General features: G+C 34.4%; 2 protein-coding genes and 1 long non-coding RNA gene across 6 annotated transcripts; 1 reads left to right on the forward strand and 2 right to left on the reverse strand.

Moving 5' to 3' along the window:
* Positions 1-633: 633 nt before the first annotated feature.
* Positions 634-10,934, reverse strand: LOC105205699 (proclotting enzyme). Of its 2 annotated transcripts, none has more exons than XM_011175174.3 (8): positions 10,803-10,934; positions 4,764-4,838; positions 4,371-4,664; positions 3,665-3,980; positions 3,214-3,422; positions 2,635-2,827; positions 2,073-2,350; positions 634-1,600 (listed from the first exon to the last, which is right to left on the reverse strand). In XM_011175174.3, the coding sequence occupies exons 1-8, from the start codon at positions 10,822-10,824 to the stop codon at positions 1,305-1,307; spliced, it is 1,683 nt and encodes a 560-aa protein (XP_011173476.1). In that variant the 5' UTR covers positions 10,825-10,934; the 3' UTR covers positions 634-1,304. The 2 variants fall into 2 exon arrangements, with proteins under 2 accessions (XP_011173476.1, XP_011173477.1); XM_011175175.3 differs by lacking the exon at positions 10,803-10,934 and adding an exon at positions 5,261-6,041.
* Positions 4,524-11,751, forward strand: LOC105205700. 2 transcript variants are annotated; one of them, XR_003268345.2, is made up of 3 exons: positions 4,524-4,684; positions 6,035-6,408; positions 10,706-11,751. It is a non-coding gene; the product is annotated as an uncharacterized LOC105205700 (long non-coding RNA). The 2 variants fall into 2 exon arrangements; XR_851299.3 differs by lacking the exon at positions 10,706-11,751 and adding an exon at positions 9,533-9,993.
* Positions 11,535-23,047, reverse strand: LOC105205701 (SAFB-like transcription modulator). Of its 2 annotated transcripts, XM_011175176.3 has the most exons (15): positions 22,621-23,047; positions 21,905-21,992; positions 21,349-21,497; positions 21,019-21,264; positions 20,401-20,425; positions 19,103-19,259; positions 18,030-18,070; positions 17,637-17,905; positions 17,371-17,530; positions 17,011-17,261; positions 16,139-16,641; positions 15,801-15,974; positions 15,581-15,717; positions 13,438-13,594; positions 11,535-12,664 (listed from the first exon to the last, which is right to left on the reverse strand). In XM_011175176.3, the coding sequence occupies exons 1-15, from the start codon at positions 22,744-22,746 to the stop codon at positions 12,502-12,504; spliced, it is 2,646 nt and encodes an 881-aa protein (XP_011173478.1). In that variant the 5' UTR covers positions 22,747-23,047; the 3' UTR covers positions 11,535-12,501. The 2 variants fall into 2 exon arrangements, with proteins under 2 accessions (XP_011173478.1, XP_011173479.1); XM_011175177.3 differs by lacking the exons at positions 11,535-12,664; positions 13,438-13,594 and adding an exon at positions 15,110-15,454.

Raw genomic sequence — 23,047 nt, forward strand, 5'->3', positions numbered from 1 at the left:
CTTAATATTTTTTCTAAGAATTTTTATGATATATAAATTACTGCGAATTTAAATTTTTAACGTCATATTAATTTGACACTTGGGAGCTGTGATTGCAGTGATTGCTGCATACATTCTTCATATGTTCCGTAAAATAGCATACACTATATTTATTTTATATTTATTATTTTTTTTTATCAAGGTAATAATAGATTTATTCTTTTTAGCTGAATGTGCAATGGATTTTTAATTTCGCTGAAAAGGTTGTTTTCTGCATTTAACGTAAAACAGATATTTTAACGTGAATTCAATGAAAATATAATGAAATTTTAATGAAAAATTATATACTTTATACACAGATATAAAGATATCTGTGACTTTATATTGACAAATTAATGATATTTTATTGAAACTAATGAATTTTTGATAAAATTTTAATGAAGCACTAGACAAAATGTCCTGAAATAAACATAAAATTCAATAAAATATCATTAAAATTTCATAAAAATTTTTTTACCAGTAATGAACTTATAAATTACTTTAAATGTTTTATTTTCTTTTTCTTTAAGTATTTATATACAGGAGAAAAGGAGAGAGACGGAAAGAATAATATATTTTAAAAATATGTGTAATGACATTGGTTGCCCCAAAAGATATGTATAATGATAATAATTTATTTATAAGTTTATATATTATGTATTCAATGAATATACATACGACCACATTCTAGTGTTTCCACAAAAACATGGATGCCATAGATTTCTATACTTACTTAGGGAATATAACTGTACATTTATAAAGGCAATAAAATATAAAAAATGATGAAACAAATGTTTGGTGCATGTTACATCCTTTTGACGTTTCCTAAAATCGTAAATAATTCATTATAATCTAATGAAGGTGTGTATTTATACACAAGATGTGTTATTTGACATATTTTCAAAATTATGAAAGATGAAAGGTATATTGTATATGCAAATTTGCAGATATCGAAGTATATCTTGGCAAAATTGATATAGAACGCCAAATCAAATTTCTTCAAGTACTTTTTTTAAATAAACCTACAAAAAATAAATTAATTAAAAAGAAAAATCACATATATTGATTTCTAAAATTTTGAGAATTTAGTATTCAACTTCACAGAAATGAATACTTATTTTAATTTCCTTATTTCTTACAAAAAATTTGTAATATTGAAAAACAACTTTATAGGTAATGTATTATCGGTTTTTTTTCTATCAACAGAAAGTATCAGTCTATATTTATTTATATTTCATTTTTCAGGAGAACATATGCAAGTACAATCCCGTCGCATGGCTCCGTCATCATTTCATGTTACTTTTGGCCCAGTCTACGTATTCGGAGACGCGCGTGTACACACCAGGATAGCCAGGTTCGCCGCACTTGTTGCCGAATGAAACGATACCGATCTGCGTCCATCGACCTTCGACTTTCAGCATCAGCGGCCCACCTGAATCACCTTGACACGCGTCCTTGCCGCCCTGGCTATAACCAGCGCACAAAAAGTTGCTGGTGATCGGCTGAAAGTAAGCCGCATTACAGTCCTCGTTTCTCCACACTGGTAGAACCGCCTGCCGTTGTATGGTACTCTCCTTTCCGCCTGTTGTACCATATCATCATTACATTTATTATAATTAAGAATATATTAAGAATAGACGTCCATACAGCACAGAATATTGAAAAAACGTTGTTGGAACGTAGAAATGTTGAATGTTAAAGAATGAATGTTTTTTTAATGTTGAATCTACATACTGATTTTTCTTTGTTGTTAATGTTGCTGCAATATTGAAACAACATTGGACAAATTATTATCTATTGAAAAGTGAAATAATACATGTGTACATGTTTTATTAAATAAAACATAAATTAAACAGACAGAATTTAAAAATATATATATTGTTTATTAGGTAACAAGTTGTCAGTTTGATATCAATGGTATCTTTTTAGATTATGTTACAACATTTGCAATGTTGTAATTCAACGTTTTTGAAATATTGATTCAATATTTATGTGCTATGTGGGATAAACATGGAAGCAAGTTTATCAAACCTAAGATTGGAGATATTAATTACCGTAATAAGTGGTGCCCCAGCCGACCACCGTTGGTCTGGCACCAGCGAATGGATATCCGCGATACCGCGACTGCGGTAAACAAATAGGTATCACGTATGGCGATCTTCTTACAGGTCTGACGAGCTCGAGGATGGCGATGTCGTTGTAAAAACCAACTCGCGAGAATTTCGGATGGGCATGAATTTCCTTTACTGCGTAAGTCTCTGGCGATGAGGGCTCATCGTCTCTCTCTAGATCGATGTCACCGAGACGCACGGTGAACTGACGGGCGGCGAAGCTACAATCAGAGAGATTTTATGTTACATAGATGTGAAAAAAATATTTGCACACATAAAATACACATTTTGTTATCCTTTAATTTCAATGATTATAAACATTCCTTCAGTTAAAATAACAAAAAGAAGTTTTTCACACACAATTTTAACTGAAAGAAGGTTTAGAATCTTGATTGTGAGATGGAAGGTTAAGGATTTGAGTGAGATATGCTCTTCTATTTTTATATTTCTGTTTAGAGAGAAATGGGAATTTGTATGGATCAGATGTTAATAGAACGTTGCTTACGGTCTCTGTCGCTGATCTCGGGTGCAATGGGCAGCGGTGAGAATGTGGCGTGGACCTATCAACGATCCTCCGCACCAGAACTCTGTTCGTCGGGAGCCGTGAAGGAAAATCGCCGCCATCCAGGGCCATCTCCCGGGTAGCGCTTCTTCGCCCCCGACCACTCGATATTTGCCCGCATTTCTTACTCCGCACTCTAGACAGATATTATTCGTTTCGGAGCAGATCTTTTTGAATTGTCTAGGGTCACTACATCAATCAATAAACAAGTTAAAACAACTTAATATAATTACATTTTCATATAAGAAATGATTTTAATCAAATCTGTATGAAAATTAGATCTAAATATTATCAATCAATTTGCTATTTATTATTTTGGAGTCTTTTATATATATATATATAAATTCTTAAATAATTTGTTGTTGATTGTTTAACGACTGGTGCAGTGATCCCACTTATTTTCGTTGAACAATAATTACAACTGCTTATAATAACTTATAGAATATCATCAGATGAGAGATTTTTTTTTAAATCGAATTTACCGTTAAAAAAAACGTTTACAAAATGTCTATTAAAAAGTACCTTCGTCGTCTTGAATGAAATTGTTATCAATCGTCGCTATTGCTTCGAAGTTCGTATTGTTGATCAACGATTCCGGCGTTGAAACAGCATGCGTCGTGGGTCTCGTCGTCGAGGATACCGGGTACAGCGGTATAGGTCGTGGTGTAGGAGCTTTCGTAGGTCGAATTGTCGGTCGTGGCTGTCCAATTTCGATCCCGGATGACGTGGTGCTGCAACATTCATTCACCTAAGTCTTTTTCACACGATAAGGATATTTTTACAAAATTCTCTTAACGATATTTCACATCTCAAGGTATTATATTAAAACTTTATAAATTTCATAGATCGTTCTACTATTGTTTAAGTAGTATATAAAATTTTTGCATAATTCTTTTATTGGTTTAAAAGTTATTTAATTCTTGTTTACTTCTTAAAGTCTGATTTTACAGTATATATTTCATAAGGAACTTACATGGGAATGGAAGGATTGCTGATTTTGTCCACCGGGCAGCAAACCCCTGGCACAATCAAACTTTTGAAGCAGAATGAGAGCCTCAGCTTGTTGAGATCAAGCAGCAATTGTGGACAGTTGCTGAGATCCTGGCACTTCCCGGGTCCACCTCCAGCCGTTGTGCACGCGGACAGAGCGGACTCCTTGTCCCTATTCCCGAGCTCCTCCGTGGCCTGTTGCTGTTGGACCGATGGTGCTTGTGTGGAGGATGCAATTTGTCTCAGTGGTAACGCAACGCCGCGCACCAAGGGCGCTATGCTATCCGTCACGTTACGGCCTGAAAAAAGAGATTAAAGAAATTCAAATTCGTATCCGGAGGAGCGTAAATACAGAGCCACCGTGCTTAATTATTTCTGTTTATCATCAATTAGTTAAATAGAAACTATATCCTCGTTTGTAGTCCACTTTTATACTTTAATAAGCCACAACAGCGATAACGGTGGTCTCGCAAGTCTGCCAGACTATCTAGCATCATCAAATCGTCTGTAAAATGGAATCGCTTAACTCTATGCTATTTAGATGGTAACTAATAAAAATAAATAAGATAATGTAAGAAGATGTAATATTGCTAATTTACTAATTTAATATAATAATTTTATTTATTTATTTAATATACTAATTTTACTTAGTTTACCAATGTATAAATGTATTGATCGTTTTCTATTACCCAAAATATTTTTGGAAATAGTGTACAACGCTGAGGGCAGCTCCTTCGGCGGATAATCCGAGATCTCGACGCCCCTCGTCATATTTACAAGATAGTTGCCTACGGTGTTCAAGGCGCCCAGAGTTTCGCTGATAGTCGCCAAAGGATCACTCTGCTCTTGCTCCACCTTCACCAGCTGCGTGTACGGGCGCACATGGGTATCTCTGCGGGCATATACTGGCCTGTCCGATCTGCTTGGTCCAGCATCCCAGGAGTGTAGCCATCCTCTCGTCGGCGAGTTTCTGTATCCGTATGCTGCGCGATTTTTATCTCATGTGAGTCGAATTATTATAACACAAAAATGCGTAATAACAAAAACACAAAAACGTTTCTACCGGGACGAAAGGTACTTACGATAAGTGCGGTAATGCACGACTTCTTCGGTGTACGAGATGGAACCGGCAAATAGACTCCATATTATGCACAGGCCTGTGAAATAAGTCAATTATTATTAAATACATAATTATATAGTCAGTATAATAATTAACATTAATTTATTTAAATTGTATATAATTAAATAAGCATGAATAAATATTTTCCATTACATACACAGCCCGTGTTCGATATGAATGAATTAAGTAATGCAAGTTGTGAAATTGTTTCATAAATTTGTCAATGTTAAACTTGTAATTTTCGTTTGTATCATTTTTAAATTATTTTTCAATCATTTTAATTGATTGAAATTAAATACAGTTTAGCAATTAGTTTTAGAAATTGTTTAAGTAAATAACTTTAACAATTGGGTTATCGATTTTTCCTATAGAACCGCGAAAATAATGATCTCGATGTTTATTCGTGACAATTACGAAGTCAAGTCGTAGACGTCTGTCATCGGGAATATCGTAACATACGCATCGTCCATAATAAGCAGTCGCGTTTCGCATTGCGTAATGTGAAAACGTATGCTGGGGCACTCTTGGACTTTCCCGTCTTCTTAGGATTTGTCGAAATTTCACGGATGTGACGCACGGCATCTGCGTCACTCGGTCCTCGAGATAAAACGTGCAAGAGGAAATACGCGCGCGGATATGTTACTTTCTCTCTAAACTGAAAAAAAACATATTCGTTATAAATTTTAGAAATTTAAATTTTTTTTTGACCAACACAAGAAAATTTGTCCAATACATTTTACATATATCATATTATTGTTCAAGTCCATAAGATTTTTGTCTATTTTCTTACATTCGATTAATCTCTTCAAATTACTATATCCTAGGTGAAATTAAGTCAAGCATATTAAGCACCGTCAAATCACCCGGAACCGCATTTAAACGAAAAAGAGATGCCGATCCGCTGTGGGAAATACTTCTAAATGGTCCTGAGAAATCATCGTCAAATCAAATCCTCGTCATCCGGATCTAGTTCCGGTTTTTTAAAACTCGATTTGCCAATCGTGACACGAAAAGAGAATTTCGAGTTATCCTCTAATCGACTGCAGCAATAAAAAGCCGGATCCTTCTCGCTCGAAAAAAGGCAAAAAATTAAAAGATGGAAAGAAAAGAAAAGAAGGCAAATGTAAAAGACGCTAGCTATTACAACTGAGAAAATTGTTAATTTGATGTTAATTGTTAATTTGATTGTTAAGTTGAAAAATATAATAAAGTTATATAATTTTTTTTTTTTAGAGTAGAGACCCGAAGAAATGGAGATCGGTCTTGGGTCACAATCGCGTGACCTAATTGTAAAGAAGTCTTTTTGGAGATGACTGCTAAGAAGACACGCAGGTTCCGGGATCGGGAGATGGCAGAGTACCACCGGTTTCTGTGTACAATTACAAAATTACGTGTCCTGACCGGACGCATGGAAGCGAGATTTTTTGGAACTGGTTACGGTGGCACCACGCGCGTTGAGCTTCTCTCATCGACGGTGAAAGTTGCCCGGCGTGAAAGTGTGCCTTTCTTCTTCCGTTCACTGATTCATGTCGCCCAATACCTGGCATAGAGGAGAGAGATACGAGGACGAGGACAATTATTTATTTCTCAACAACTCGCGAGGAACGGTAAGAATGCTCTCTCAGGATTTTCTCGGCCGAGGAAACTCCGCAAGTAAACGCGGGTCGTTTCCTAAACATCAAATTTTCACTTTGTTCGACCTATCGACGAATGAAATCGACGTTTCATAATATTTGCTTTCACTCGTCTCTCGGAAATCAGAAAATCCATAGAGGAGCGCAGAATTGATTGTATGCAGAACAATTGGCACCAAACATTAATATCAAATTAAAACTAATATAATCTACTTAATTTTTTCTTGAGAAATTTAGAAATTCTTGCTTATATATGAAACAAAGATTATTTTGCATGTGTACATAATTTAATCTTTTTTAAAGAATTTGACAATTTTAAATTTCTCTCAGCAAAATATAAAACATTTTTATTTCAATTTCAGTTCTCAAAACAAAAATATCTTTTCTTTCTGTACAATTAGTACAATGAAATTTTGGTATTTTATCGCTCCATCATTGATTTGCGAATTGTGCTCTAGAAAAAGAGAGAGAAAAGAAGATTATGCACGTTTTTGCAACACGAGAAAAATGTTTAAATAACTTATTACTGCATGCGGGATCGACGTCCTTTTATCCTTAGCTGCAAGAGTTACAAGGACGTTCCGATTACGTGCACCAGGACTGCGGCATGCGGGTTGCATCGCGTCACCTCGACCGATTATTAACGCAATTACACATCAAGATCGTTATGACTGCAATCCCAGAATATTATTTTTTTAATCTGTGATGTTGGTCCCAGATGCTAAATTGTCAAATGTAATTTTTTTGACAAAAGGTTGTTAATTTAACTAAACTTTTCAACTTGATTAAATTTCTTCCATTAAGTTCATTTACGCATTTAAGTTAACTTAAACTGAAGTTCAAGTATTTTATGTATTTAAGTTAAATACTTGAACTGAAGAAGTTTAATCAATTTGGTGGCGTTTAAATTTTAATTTTCTTCTCAGTATATTTCGAACTCGTTTCTTCAGCGACTTCACAGGTCATCGTAGATGCATCGCGACGCGAATTGCGCGATTCCGATTTGCATCTTTGCGTCGACTGGCTTTTCGCGGTTTCACCACGCGGCTGTACCGCCGATCGATCGGCAGTGAAAATGTGAAAACATGAAAAGCATAAAAGCCCGAGCTACATTCAGCAAATCAAATGTAAATACGCGTCGTAAATACATTTGTCAGGAATTTAAGATAAGATAAGTCAGGAATACATAAGTCAGGAATTTAATTAAAGATTTTCAATTTTCCTCGTCATAGATACGTCATGAAACTTTCACACGAGCAATTAATTACTTTTAAAATTAATTTTCTTTTGTTATTCGTTCGAGTAATCAATGGTGGAGCACAAGGGACTCTTGACGCGACAATATTCGCAGAAATTGTTAATGGAAAGCTTATTAGAGAAATGTTTGATATAATAACTAATAACTAATTACATAGATTATTATCAATATAGTGGAAGACAATGGCTAATATTCTCATTATTCAATACTTTTCATGAGTTGAAAAGAAAAACTATTGGATAGAAAATAACAATATCTTCAAACTAATAAATTTGAATTTTTTAATATTACCAAAACAATTATATTGTGCTCTTTAAATAGTATTATAATATTGAAAGAAAAATATATATAATAATGTGCTGACATTTAAGATTATCAAATTTTTTAAAGAATATTAAATTATTTTCAAGCAAGAATATTTTAATAATGATAACTACAAATAATAATTGTTAAACAGAATAAATTAGCTTTAATTTGATATTGTGGTGTAAAAAATTGGAAAAATAAATGCGGCATGTATAATTGTCTCCGACATTTCCGCTGCGAAAAAATTCTCGGTTGATTGAGGAACATAAGGGTCTTAGGGACGTCTGTTAAATTAATCCACAGTATTCCTTAGAATTTTACGAAGTATTACTTGGTAATTTTTAGACACGTTTTAGCTGAATGATTTGACGAGGAAAGGTGTGGCTCCTTTCGAAGAAATCTCTTTGTATCGCACAGCGTTTATAATATACATTTACGCATGTGTCGCGTTGAATATAGAATATATGTATGCCCACGCATAGTAACCCAGATATGCCAAACATTGTGTGCGTGCGTGATACGCGCACACGCGATATACGCTATACAAACTTTGCGATTTTATTTGCAACATCACGTGGCGTAAGAAGGAAAAAAGGAGAACAAGTCCGGATGTATGCCGGCGTTTAAATCCCCGAGTGACAGGCACGCCGCGATGATTTTGCGACTCTCGATCGGGCAATCCGCACCCCAAAGATATGCAATGTTTTCATTTTAGAAATGTCATTTTGTAAGAAAGCATTGTGTATACGGAAGAAGTCAATTAAATTATCATATAATGATCTATTTTAAACATTGAATATTTCAAACGCAGAATATCTCAAGCAAACCATTCGCGTTTAATAAATATATAAAAAACGTTTAGTCAATACGTTTTCATAATATATATAATGTTGATTAAATGTTTATTAAACCATCGAAATATCTTGTATAAAAATAATATTTTAAACTAGTAAAAACATGTTAAAATGACGTTATAAGATATTTTATAAATTGTTTTAATATTTAATGAGTTGTTAACAAACTTTAAACGTTTATATTTTTGTTTACCTTAAATGTTTAACACTTATTTATAATATTTATTACAAACTTAACTGTGTTACTTGAGGTATTAAGCAACAATTTCAGTAAAATTAAATCCATTAGAGGAGAAACTAGGATTGTTCGAATTTTCTATAAAATGTATGCATATACATCTTGTATAAGATTAGATCCAATTAACGAATGTCTAGATTAGGATTAACGCTTGTAACAACGTAAAACAATGCGGCTTTTGTGCGACCGCGCCGCGCCAGATGGATGTAATTCGTTAGATTCGCGTTTTCGTAGATTTGCGAATTTGTGTCGCGGACTAATGAGACGAGAATCGCGCTACCATTATTAGACCGAGATCGGCGTGTCGGTGCAACAGATTCCACGGGAATTTGAATCCCGATAGCGATCCACGGTCGGGTAAAAGGTAGACGTGCGTCCCGAGCACGGCAATTAATTCGCGGAACATTAATGAGAAAACTGAGGAGTTCGTTCTGCCAGTAGGTCACTGGGATTCCGAGATATCGTTAGACAATCGGCAACAACGGCAAACTCTAATCTCCGAGAAAGTGAGAATCAGACTGTGCGTGAGGCGCAGGGAATTTACGAGCAGCGGCGTAATTGAGGCCACCTTCGACCTGCGCAACTCATCTACTTTTTGAAGCAAATCAAAATAAAGTCGCGATCGCGAGTTTTAAAACTTCAGCAATTAAAACTTCAGAAAATTGGTGTCGCGGAAATTAATTCCAAATAAATAATTAAAAAAGAACGCTTCTCTTTGGAATTTTTGTCTTTCACACTCGGGTCTCTTTTGTGTAAAAGATTACAATGTCTTGTGGTACTTTATTAATTTAAGTTAAATTGATTGTAAAAAATTAATTTAAAATAATTATATTTCTCAGTCCTGATAATTTTCGATTTTTCAAGAAATTTTATTAAAAATTCCAGATAAGATTGTCTGTGTATGTGTGGAAAATTTTTTATTATAGCTTTGAAATAAATTGATTGCATGTTTTAAAGTTTCTTAATCATACAAAGAAAAGTAATTTAAGATTTTTAATATTTTTAATTGTATCATTTAACTTTTAACTCTTTTAGTTATTATCCAACCCTACGTATATTACGAACTGATAATTACGTGCCATTTAGTTCATATTATATCTTTTTGTAATTTATCAAATATTTAAAACTCAAGTTACTTTTCTTTATGCTTCTCTATGATTAAGGAACTTTAGAAGATATAATAAATTTATTTCAAAGCATTAAAAAATTCCCCAATCTTATCTGGAATTTTGAATAAAATTCTTTAAAAAACCGAAAATTTTCAGGCAATTTTTTACAAAATTTGAGCAAACATGATAAATATAAATTAATTTTTCAAAATCAACTTTAACTTAAATTAATAAAGTGTATACCCTCGTGTATACTTTATTTACGCGTGTTATACGTGCAGTCCTTCTTTCGCCGGACCAAAGCTTAGAAAGCGATCCCTCGCAAAACGTGTGCTACTGAGAAGTGTATGCAAATAGATCGCTTTCTTAGACCGTAGACACATCTACACGCCGATTCACTCCGTTTTCACTTTTGAAATCTAATACGTGTCAGCAGTCACACTTGGACATATCAATAATATACGTCGTCGCTGTTGCGTGACGCTCTATCGTTAATTCATTTCAGCGGAACCGGACGACAGAGATGCATCCGATCGCGTCCATACTCTCGCGCGCGAAAATTCCATTTTCTCGGATTCGCAGAAAGGAAAATCTCAACTTACTCAGGATCACTGACGAAGACATCTCCGTTCGAAAGGAAGAGGGAAAATAAAGGCTTATCCCGCGGACATCCCCAGCGTTTTGTTTGTCACAACGTCGCGGACGGCACCCGTGACACCAGGGGCACGAGAGACGCGGCGCCGAACTATTTTAGCTAAGAATTGTCGCGCGAGAGCGCCGGCGAGTTATGCATGGTGCGTCGAGAGCGGCGAGAGAAACAGAAAGAGAGAGAAAGAGAACGAGAGTGACAATTGTGGCGGGGAGAGGGCACGACACCGGCAGCAAAAGAAAAAAGAAAAAAGAAAAAAAAAGAAAGGAGAAAAGAAAGAAGAGATCGGTAAAAGAAGGAAGCAATCGCGGTTGCACAGGACAGACGGACGGATCGACCCGGCCACGACAACTGTCCGTGAAAAGACCTCGACACACTTTACTCTCAACGGAAGACCGCGACCGATCGACTCATTCGCTCACTCTCTCCCGTTCTTCCTCCTTCTTTCTCCGAGGCGCCGCCGTCCCTGGTCACCTCAAGGGAAAGTGGTGCTCCTTCTACCACCTTCCACCGCCAATCTGATACTCCGCCTTTCGATGACGATTCGTCACCACGACGCGCTGGAATGTTCCCGCGGAACGGCGAGTCTTCTCTCGGATGATGCGTGAACATTGTGGATCCGTTCGCGAGATCCGCGTATCTTCGTTCCTGGAGAAAGGAAGTGAGCCAAGCGAGCCAAGAGCTGTAATATTTTCTAAATTTATTCATGTTACTGCGACAGTTGTCGTTACATCAAGTTTCCTTTTGCGTTTCGCTGTATAAAGTAGGCGTAGCGCTACCGCATTATTTAACACGTACAATTTGTCTTCCGCGATCCCGGAATCCAATATGCAGATCCCAATCATGCTCCAATTTAAAAAAAGAGAATGATTTTCTTCGAAGAATACAAGAAAATTATGCGATACATTCTTCATTATATACTACTCATTTGTTTATAGTCTATTATTAAAACAAACTCGTTTAAGATAAACAGATGCACTTATAGCCTCTACGTCCCCTTCAATTTAAAATTGAACGCTTCTTAGAATGACAATAATCGGCTGTGAGCCGATTAGCGTTCGCAGACCAAACGGATGACGCGCAATTTACAAACCGATAAGAAAATAAGTCGTATTTTATATTGTAGGGACTCTTCAGTGGTATCTATTAACACATGTACAAAAATCCGTTAGATACGAATAGTTAGAAATGTGTCACACACACATATACATACATACATATATGTGTGTGTAATATTATATCATGCCGAATAGACACATATATAGAGGAAATACAACGACAAGGAGTGCACATAATTGTAAATTACAAGGGCCCTCCTTGGACATTATGCACAATATGCGTTTTATATAAAATTGACACGTCGTTCGACTGTAGTAAAACATGATGTCAATAGAATGCGTACAAGATTTTTTTATCAATCAAGCTGGTGCAGAAAATGTTTTTGAAAGTTGGAATTCCTATACTTTCAAGACCGGACGCTGCAATTATTTTCGCACAATTAATAAACACGTGCACAATTCATCGCGATTTTGTTCGCGTTACATTAAACTAGTAGTTAATTCTGTAGTCGCTAAAGAAATTCGACAATTTTCCCGTGAATACTCTTATTTGAATGAATGTTCGTGATCGCGAAAATTCGCGCAGTCCGATAATCAATATTTTCTCATAGGCATGGACGATTTGTACGCCTCAAACCGTTCATATGATGGTGCGGTCCCGGGAGCGGTCAGTCCCATAGATTGCATCGGTCCGCTCTGATATGTCGGTGGAATTGGATGCCGCATGGTGTTTCCCATGCTGCTCGAGTTACTCCATCTGCAATGCAAGTGCATGCATTGAGCTGTTGGTGAATTAACAACATCTAATATAGTGTGAGATATTGATCAATTTGTTTTTATTAATTAAAGTATCAACTAAAATTTTAAAATGTGTACAATCATGATTAATGTAATCAATTAATGAAATTGATTGTCAAACGATTGTGTATAATCAAACGAATAATTAAAGTAATCGATTACAAATTAATGATCAGCATAATCACGATTGATTTAATTGATTATTAAAATGAATCAAACATTGCTGATAAAAAAAATAATCATTAATTTTTAATCATATTTATAAACTTATAATTTATCATTTTTACAAACTTAAAGAATGTGTTTGTTAAAAAAATATTAAAATTAATATAGTTAATAAATCGTTTTATTTTTTTATATTAATGCTATTCATTTATCATGATTGATATCAATGTTATAAATCAGTGATTAAAATGAATGATTAATTTATTAATTAGCAGTAGTTAATTATTTTCAATTAATGAATTGATGACACACAACCATTTATTTTAATCGATTTATTTTTATTAAAAATTTTATTCAGTATATGTTCAAGATTAATTTCAAGGTAACTATCAAAATTTTATTATAATCAAGAACTATCTTTAGTTGTAATTAATGGATAAATTGATTAAATTTTGTCCAAATTTTGAACAAATGTCTAATGTTTCGTTGAACAATTTTGCGATCGTATCGGGAACAAAGTAAGAGAAGTCACATGTGCTGAAAGTCATGCTTGTGAATCAAGCATACCTGTTAACACTGTCGGATGATCTAGAACTCCAGCTGGAAGGCTCGTTACGAGGATCACGAGACCCGCTGCTTGTCACAGAGTTAAAAGATTTCGAAGATGTAGGTCCCGAATGCCAACTGCTGGGTGTACGATTGCTTTCCACGTAACGACCTTCACCTGCATATAACAATGGCATGCAAAGATGAATGAAGACGATACTTTTATTAATTTAATTGCAACATGTAAATCTCTCTCCCCTTTTTATGCAGGATATATAAAAATTATTAAAACATTTACCAGCAAGAATAAAAGTTAATTATACACTCTTATTTAAATATAATTCAGAATTTTATTATATTAAATTCTGTATTCGTATCATTTGGTATGCTTAATAATAAAAAAAATATATTAATCAAGCTTGCATTAACCCAATGAAAATCAACATGTGCACAATCACGCAGCATTTATTAGATGAACCAGAGAAATTTTGTATAATACTGCTCTCATATCATTTATTGAATCATAAAACTGATAATAGGTTCAACTAACTACAATAAAAACTCAACAGAAATTATATAAATTTTTATTACGAAGCATACACATTTATAAAAGAAAATACAGATTGGATTTGGAATGAGATAATAAAAATTTCTTTACACGATTTAATAATAATATGTAAAGGAGTACCAAACTAAAATACTTAAAAATTAAACTTGAAATCAGTGCTTAATCATTAGTACAAACTTCTCTAATCATTATTGAACGAAATTCTATTCTCAATTTTCTCTCGAATTCATATAAAATATGATTTCTTTATAATAATATAAATTTATTTTAATTTTTTAATTATTATAACAAAAAATTTTTTCCCTAATAAATTTCATTTCAACGTTTACTTTTAATACAATTTCATATAAATGTAACAAACCTTAATATACATTTATTTTAACTTTCAATCATAAATATTGAACAACTATTATATTTGTTTAACAAAAAAAGTCCGATATAAATGATATAATAGGTTTAAAATTCAAAAAGACATATTTATGTGTATGTTACTAAAAATTAAGAAATGCTTTTTAAAAAAGCAAATAAATCTATTATATTCAGTTAGTTTTTAATTTTCTGTTTTATAACTCAGTTATAAATATAATGAGTGTGTATACATACATACATACATACATACATACATACATACATACATACATACATACATACATACATACATACATACATACATACATACATACATACATACATACATACATACATACATACATACATACATACATACATACATACATACATACATACATACATACATACATACATACATACATACATACATACATACATACATACATACATACATACATACATACATACATACATACATAATATAAACCATCTTTGAAAATTGTTGGCACTTTAAAGCATGAGTTGGAAAATATACATTTCTTTTCATAAGATACATACATATATATATATATATATATATATATATATATATATATATATATACTCTTTCATTTTATCAAATAATCCTATTTTGAAGTTTTTTGAATATTTTCTTTAAAGATATATTAAAAATTATAATATAATATTAATATTAATAAAATGTATCTATCAAAATTATGAGGATTGTTTGCGCAAAAGAAATCTAAGTTGTAAAAAAAAAATACAAATTCTGTACGATTGTCCACCTAACTTTACAATTTTGTTTTATTAAAAGCGATAGAATTAAACTTTATATTTTTTAAACTTCAAAAATTTCGTTGAGTCTTCAAGTTTATTTTAAACACGTATTTCCCTGTTTTATAATATTTAATATATATCGAGATATATTTTAACTACACTAATTTCACATTGTTTTATATCGTTTAAGAATTTCTAATCAAGAACATTAAGGAAAAATGAATTTATATGGAACGGCAAGTTATGTGTATACGCCCTCTTCTTTGTCAGAAATGTTTCATGAAGATGAAATGGTTCATGTTTTGCATCTTGACTTAAAGGTCTTAAAGTAATGCTTATATCCTGTACAAAATTAAAAAATAACCATGGTTCAGCAGGTGATATCAATTACAAAAATAGAAAAAGTGACAAAAGCTTTGAGTGCTATCTAAAACTATCTCTCGTATACGTACGATTTATCATACTTACGTTGCGTGTTGGATGTCGGAGGTTTGAAACTATCACTGTATCGTGTATGAGTATCTCTAGAGCTTCGATGCGTCTCGGGATCGGAACGCCGTACCTCGCGTTCGCGAGTGTAAGATGTGGTATTTGGACGATCATATCTGTGTAAATCCAAATAAAGAATTTGATTAAATTTGAGATACTCGATCGCTCTAATTCTACGATTTGAAAATACATCACGTACCTTTCCTTCACTTGTCGAGGATCTATGGACGAGGACGTAGTAGACAGACTTTCTCGTCGTACAATAACTTCTCTTCCTCGAGAAACATCGGAAAAGCTGTCTGGTCGACTGTTTCTTGAAGAGAAATCGCTACTTCTTTTAAATTCCTTTTTCAATCCCAACTCTTGAGTTGATCTGAAATAATTTTGGTGGCATTATAACGCAGATATATATTGAATCGTTCGAAATTATATTTTAAATATTTTATTGTCTGGAAATTTTGTGATTTTAGATCAATAACGGTGATATATATCGCAAAAAGTGGCATTTTAATACGAATTCAATACAAAATTATTTACCTGCTGGATTCATATCGAGATGGTGGCGAGGGGTCCAATCGTCTATCTGACACTCGCTCTAGCATCTCATTTCGTCTATCAACTATTCTCTCCGGGCTATGTCTGCGACTATGTTCTGTGGCTATTCGTTTCCTGTCAGATTCCACGTACAAGTCTCGCGGATCTCTTCTGTCGCTGGACGATCTCTTTATGGACGGTGGCGGTGGTGCACGTCGACTCTCCTCTAAACGCATTTGCTGCCTCTTCAGTTCCAGTCTCTCGCGCTCGAGCTTTTCCCTCTCGAGTTTCTGCCGCTCACGCTCAAGTCGTAGTAACTCAGCTTTTTCCTGCTCAATCCGTTCCCTTTCTCGTCTCAACTTCTCACGTTCTCTCTCCAGACGCGCAGCCTCTTCTCGGTGTCTACGTTCTATCTCTCGTTGACGTTCCATGTCTTCTCTTCTTCTTCGCTCTTCCTCTCTCAGCATCCGTTCTCTTTCGCGTAATCTTTGCCGTTCACGTTCCTCCTGAAAATTTGAGATTTATATGAATTCGTTCTTCCTATTGGCGGTTTACCAAGGCGTTTATTCAAATTGTTAAAAAAAAATTCCCTAAGAATTCCTGAATTTTCCAGAAATTTTATTCAAAAATTCCTGGCGAGATTAGAAAATTTTTAATGCAATTAAATTTTGAAATTTTATCTTATTACTAATATTTCTTATTAACCGATTTTACATTATCAAGAAAATTATTCAAATCCATGAAATTTCATGAAACAATATTTTCAAGAATAAAAAATAAATTTTCTGAAAATTCTAGGTTTTTTCAATTTTTTCAGGTAGTAAATACCTTGTTTATCGGTTTTATTTAACATCAAACTTAATGAGGATATTTACTCTGATTTTAGCAAATGTGAGAACATCATCGCGCTTTCGTCGTTCACGGCTCCGGGATCGGCTATGAGATCGGTGATCTTTATCCCAAGTACGAATCCGTTTTTCTTCTCTCCTTCCTCTTTCGCTCTCCGGCTTCTTGCTAGTAGATTTTGTCGATCGGGAATCAGACTCTTTAGATGGATCTTCCTTTTTGTCTTGATCGACTTTTACTTTTATTTCGACACTTTCATTTTTATCATCAGATTTTTTTGCTAAACAAAAGTAATAATTATATTTAATATATATCATTTTAAAAGTAAATCAAGTATGTTTAAGAAAAATAATTTGCTCTCTGTAATTATTATTATAAGTGATATTTACTGGTATCTAATCCTTTCTCTTCAGACTCCTTCTTTGTTTCCTTCTCCTTTCTTTCATTTGCATCATGATCCTTCGGCTTTTCTTTCTCTTCTTTCTTCTCCGATTTACCATTAATTGTATCACGTTTGCGCACATGACTTTGCTGGGAATCACCTTTCGCCTGTGAAGAATTATAATTTATAATAAAAACAGAAATGATAAATATTAAAGGCAAGCAAACTTCGGTTTAACAATCAAAATGTTGCAATCAAAAAATCGTAATTTACCTTTTCGACGGATATAACACGCCCATGTAGCTCGGTTCTATGCAAATGTTGTATACATTTAGCAGCATCTTCGCTTGATGACATAGTGACATAACCGTAACATCTCGCACCAGGAGTTCTTGCATTCGTTACCACTTTTGCACCTATGACCTTGCCATACTTTGAAAAAATCTGCTTTAAATCAGTCGCACGAGTACTAGATGATAAACCCGATACCCATAAATTGCGACTGCTTGCATTGGCTGGACTGATTTGAGATACCTTTTTATCTGTAAAGTATATTAGGCGCATTGTAAGATGTAGGATTCCATAAAAACTTATCTTTTAAAAAGAAAACAAGATAAAGCTTGGCATTTAAAAATAGTTAAAAATAGTTAAATAAATGCAGCTTACCTTTTTCTTCTCTCTTCTGACTCTTACTGCTAGACTCCGTGCTGAAAAGGATAATATTGTTATTACGTCAGAAAATTAAAAGTTAATAGTACCTATTACAAATAACAAATTAATTAAGACTATAAATGTGCTTAATACGTATCTCTGTAACTATGTTAAGTATACATAAATTTGGCTAGCAACTTATTTTTAAGTAACAATCTAGACTTTTTTTTAGGAAGATTTCACTGTCGTACACCATCTCGTACGTTATCAGTTTTATTTAGATTACTGGATGTGTATTCACTGTGATCTCTGTTCATTCACTTTTGTCACTCATGCATAAGGAAATCGTGTCCATGAGGCAACACTTATCAGCGCTAAGTATCCACAAAAAGGTCATCTGTTGCACAGCTCTTCTGACAGGATACTTCTTGTCATAATCGGGAGTTTTTTTTTAACGTTTTTCTCTCTTTTTTTTTAGGGTAGTAGTATCTTCAGTAAACAATAGAATTGCTTCTTAGTAGTACGGGGACTTTAGCACGTTTTGCCGAATATAATTTACCATATAAGATACTAATGTCCTTTGTATAGCGACGCACGATGAAATTGCTGCCGTTCAATAAAACGAATAAAATGTCCTCGTCGTATAGGGAACACAGCACACCAAGTTCATCAGGTTTTTTATCTTGGTATATATAGAGTACATGTAATCGCTTTTATCGAATATGCGGAGGAAAAAGGCAAGCGACAGACTAGTTTAAGTTTGCTAGCCAAGTTCTTGATCTCTTAACATACTTTCCAGAGTTAAGAATTACAGCCTAAGGGTGGGACACAGATTGGAAGTTTAACTTCCAAGATTCAATTTGAAAAAAGGGAATTAAACATAATCTTGCATGTGTGATGTGAGTGATCTCATCTTGGAAATCCATTGTCTCCTGACGGTACAGAGAGAGAGATAGAGAGAGAGATCATCCCGATGATATGGTTATGCAGCAGTAGAACATCCCTAGCAGAGTTGTGAGCGATTTCCAGTTTGCCGTACCACAGTACTGCGAACCGTACTTTTTTTTAGCTCTATGAGAGAGACCAACCTCTTGCTTCCTCCTTCTCCACCCTCCTGCTTGAGCTTCGTCCCGTTCACGCTGGACGTCGTCCCTTCCTTGCCGCCGGCGCCAGGCTCCGCTCTACCGCTGCCTTTAGAGTCTCCCTTCTTGTTGTTCTCTTCCATTTTCTTCTTCTCTCCACCATCTGCAGAGACAATCAAGGTAGCATAGTCACTTTCTGCGAAGCCCAGATTCTTCTCCCTCCCTCCTAAACATCTCCTGCTTTAGTGGCTTGTGACTTCCAGTCAGGAATTTCGGCCAAGTCACTAAGAAATTCACGCAGCAAGTAACGATGTAGCTTGCGCGACATTACGAGCCACCGATCTTCGATAGCATCGGTTTGATCCAAGGAACCTAAAGCTTTCTCGTCGATTTTACGTCGGTTTTACACGCACGCGTGCGCGTGTACAAAAGCTATCCTTGCATCTCTTTTCATGAAACTTGGAATTAAAAATATTGAATTAAAAAGAAAAAAGAAAAGATAACTATAAACGCGTCGCAGAGCATGCTTATCAATTTGGAGAATTTGCATTGCTCTATGCTAATAAAATAATTCCTGCGCGGTAGATTATACGTAAATATATGTATATATTATTCTCGCGTGTGGAAAACATTCTCGAACATATACACGCGACAATGATTCGTCGAAGAGGCACGAACGATTCGAAGGTACTGGTCAAACCTCAGGTCGTGTAACAATTTGTATTTTGTGGCAAATATTTGCTGGCGTATACTTGAGTCTTCCAGTATCCATATGATTCGATGATAAGAGAGATCCAACGATGCTCTATGTGGTAGGTATAATTAATATGTAATTGTATATCAAATTATAGCGTTAACTAACTTAAAGACTATGGGATATATGGCTTGTTTGCTCGAACAGCAGCACGGGAATGTTGGGAGATGTACACTGCTTATCCTGGTTGACAACCTTAACGATCACCATGTGTTTATCCCAGTCGAAACGCCTTATGTCGCCGTCTTGCACTTGAACGATAGTACGCCACGTCTATCGTAGCTGAGCTATGTTGCATCTAGAAGTCAAAACGAAGTTCGACGGAGAGGAACTTCCGACGACAGGAACTCTCATAGGACGAGGAGGAAGTAGGCGGACGATGCCGATGTCGCCCTTGTTCCAGATGGTTACGGACACGAATACGTTCTTGAAGATGCTTGGTTCTTGACGCTTTCGCTAACTTACTCAGGATGCCGTAGATACAAATATCGCTAGCCTTGTAATACTTACATCTAAATTTAAAGAAAATAGTAAATAATAGCGAACTTACCTTTGTGCCTGTCATGAGACTCTGTCTGCAATAAGAAAGATGTCCATTAGAAATGTCAAGAACTAGAAACAAAAACTTTTGATCTACAGGTCTCTATTTACAACGCAATTCCATAAATTAGAATGTAAATCAAATAACAAGATTAAATGAGCAAACTGTATTGTAAACATTATTTAAAATATATTATTTTATATAAATAATATTTATATTAATTATTTTATTACTAAAAACAATTATAAATCTATTTGAAAAATAACAAATCAAAATTGTTTTCTTAAAAATTCTTAATTTGCAATTAGAAAATTAATATTTAGCTTAAACAAACTTCAACAAATTAAAAAATATTGTTTCTTCTTAAAAAAATATATAACTTTAAATATAATATTTATTAATATAAAATTAATAAAATTAATATATTAATATATTAAATTTGGATCATAGATTACCGAGTGTTTAATTTCATTATAAAATTTTATTTACTGGTTTATTTTTATTTAATAGCATATCTGTCCTAAGTTCAAAAAATCACAAGTCAAAGTAGTCGTAAGTAAAATGATACCTGTAGAATCTTTGAAATTAATTGTATAAAGTTACTTGAAAATTTGTTCTGAATCATACCTCCTCAGCTAGGAGATTTTCTTCATCTTCTCCAATAGTCAAGTTAATAGAATCTTCATTGTCAATCCCATTAGCCTCAACAGTAGTAGATGGCGCATCTGAGATTTGACTTGTAATAGTCTTCTCTGCTTCATTCTTGTCAGTGTTTTGTATATTTTCACTCGGAGTCTTGCCTCCATGCATTTTGTCATCCAATCTTTCCACCTTAATAACGATATTCTTAACAAGTTCAGGGCTTTCCGATTCCTAAGTAAAAAAAAAATCAAAATAAATTGTTAATTAATCCATCCCTTTAATTTAATCAAAGTATCTAAAATCAATGTACAATACCTCTTTTATTTCTTTCTTAATACAAATTTCTCTCTCATCAGACTCCTCTATCTTTATTTCTTTACATTTATTTGTATTATCTTGCCCATCAATATTTTCTTCCTTCTGATTATCGGAGCACTCAATAGAATCTTCTTGATTCAAAGATCCTGTAACGATAGAAGTTTTACAAATAAAAATCTTTAAAATTTTATGAAATAAAAATAATAAAAATCTTATCTCAACTTCATCCAAATACAAATGTTCGCATATATTAACATTTTATATTAGTGTTTGCTTAAATTTGGTAAAAAAATTTCATGAGAATTCCTAGATTTTTCATGAATTTTTATTCAAAATTCCATAGATAAGAGTAGAAAACTTTATTAAATTTTAATTCAATAGTAAAATTTGAAACATTTTCAAAATACCAATAAAATCCCATAAAAATCCATGATTTTCAAAGGTAAAAAAACAAAATTTTATCAGTTTTTTCGAGTTTTTCTCAGTAGTAAATATCATGCACATGTTACAGGCTACTTTCTTAATAATATATGGAAAGAAAATGTATATATACCACTATTCTTTCTTGGAATGATTTTTGGCTGTCCACCAGATGGTATGATGAGATACTCCTCTGGATTCTCTCCTTCCTCAAGTATCGCCTAAAAATAATTATTTCATTTTCAGTTGATATATACAAGCCATTATTATTGGCGTGCAGAAATTTAATTTCATCCAAATAGAAAGAATAAATAAACACATTAGAGCAGCAAGCTGTGTAATTTTTTCCTCAGGATGGAAATGTAAAAAATTTCTCCTTTAAATTTAACAATAAAATTTTTATTAAAAAAATTCCATTTTCTACTTGAAAATCCATAGCTTACTTATCACTTTGACTCTGCCTAACTCACGATTGTACATAATTTTTTCTTGTTTATTGACTATCAACCCGTTAATACGGTCAAAAAAAGTTATTTATTTCGAACAAGACGCTTTGTAAACTAATGGCCTTTTCCCCTCCCGGAGTAACACGCTGATTAGATTGCGCAATCTTTCGACAAGCGTACTCGAACATGTTTTTGCTGGTTTCAAGAAAACAGCCCTATTCCAACACGCAAATAAATTTAATTGAAGAAAATCCCTTTCAATTAGCGCGAATACGTGACAGCAGGCTCGCTAAATCGATAAGATCAGCGGCAATAAAATCGCCCTTGAGGCACGAACGGCATCCATGTACGAGAAATCACGAGGGAGGGGGGAGGGGGAATTTTTCGCAGGCATTGCGCCCACCTTGGAGAGCCGTTCAAGGAGCGCCGCTTTGTTGCCGGTCTTGTCCAGGCCACGACGTTCCAACTCCGTCTTCAGGTCTATAACCCGAAGCTCGGTTAATTTTTTTCCTTCCATATTATCGGCCATTATACTCCTAACGACGATCGCTGGCCGCGCTGAGACCGAACGAGACCGCGCAGCAACGCGGGATCGACGTTGATGCGACTTCAAGCCCGATCGAGAATTTAGGACGCGCGATCGAAAGCCGCGGTGTGGCTCGCTAACCAGCAGATAATCGCAGAACACGGAAGAAACTGCACGCTACGAGAAATCTTCGAGACACCAGCCACCAGCCGGATCACCGTATCGGAACCGAGCGAGAGGCCATTGTGCCTATCGAAATGACTCGACATTGAACTGCGTTCGGAAGAACACGATCGGGTCTGTT

Source organism: Solenopsis invicta, chromosome 5 (assembly GCF_016802725.1).
Source record: "Solenopsis invicta isolate M01_SB chromosome 5, UNIL_Sinv_3.0, whole genome shotgun sequence".
Lineage (NCBI taxonomy): Eukaryota > Metazoa > Arthropoda > Insecta > Hymenoptera > Formicidae > Solenopsis > Solenopsis invicta.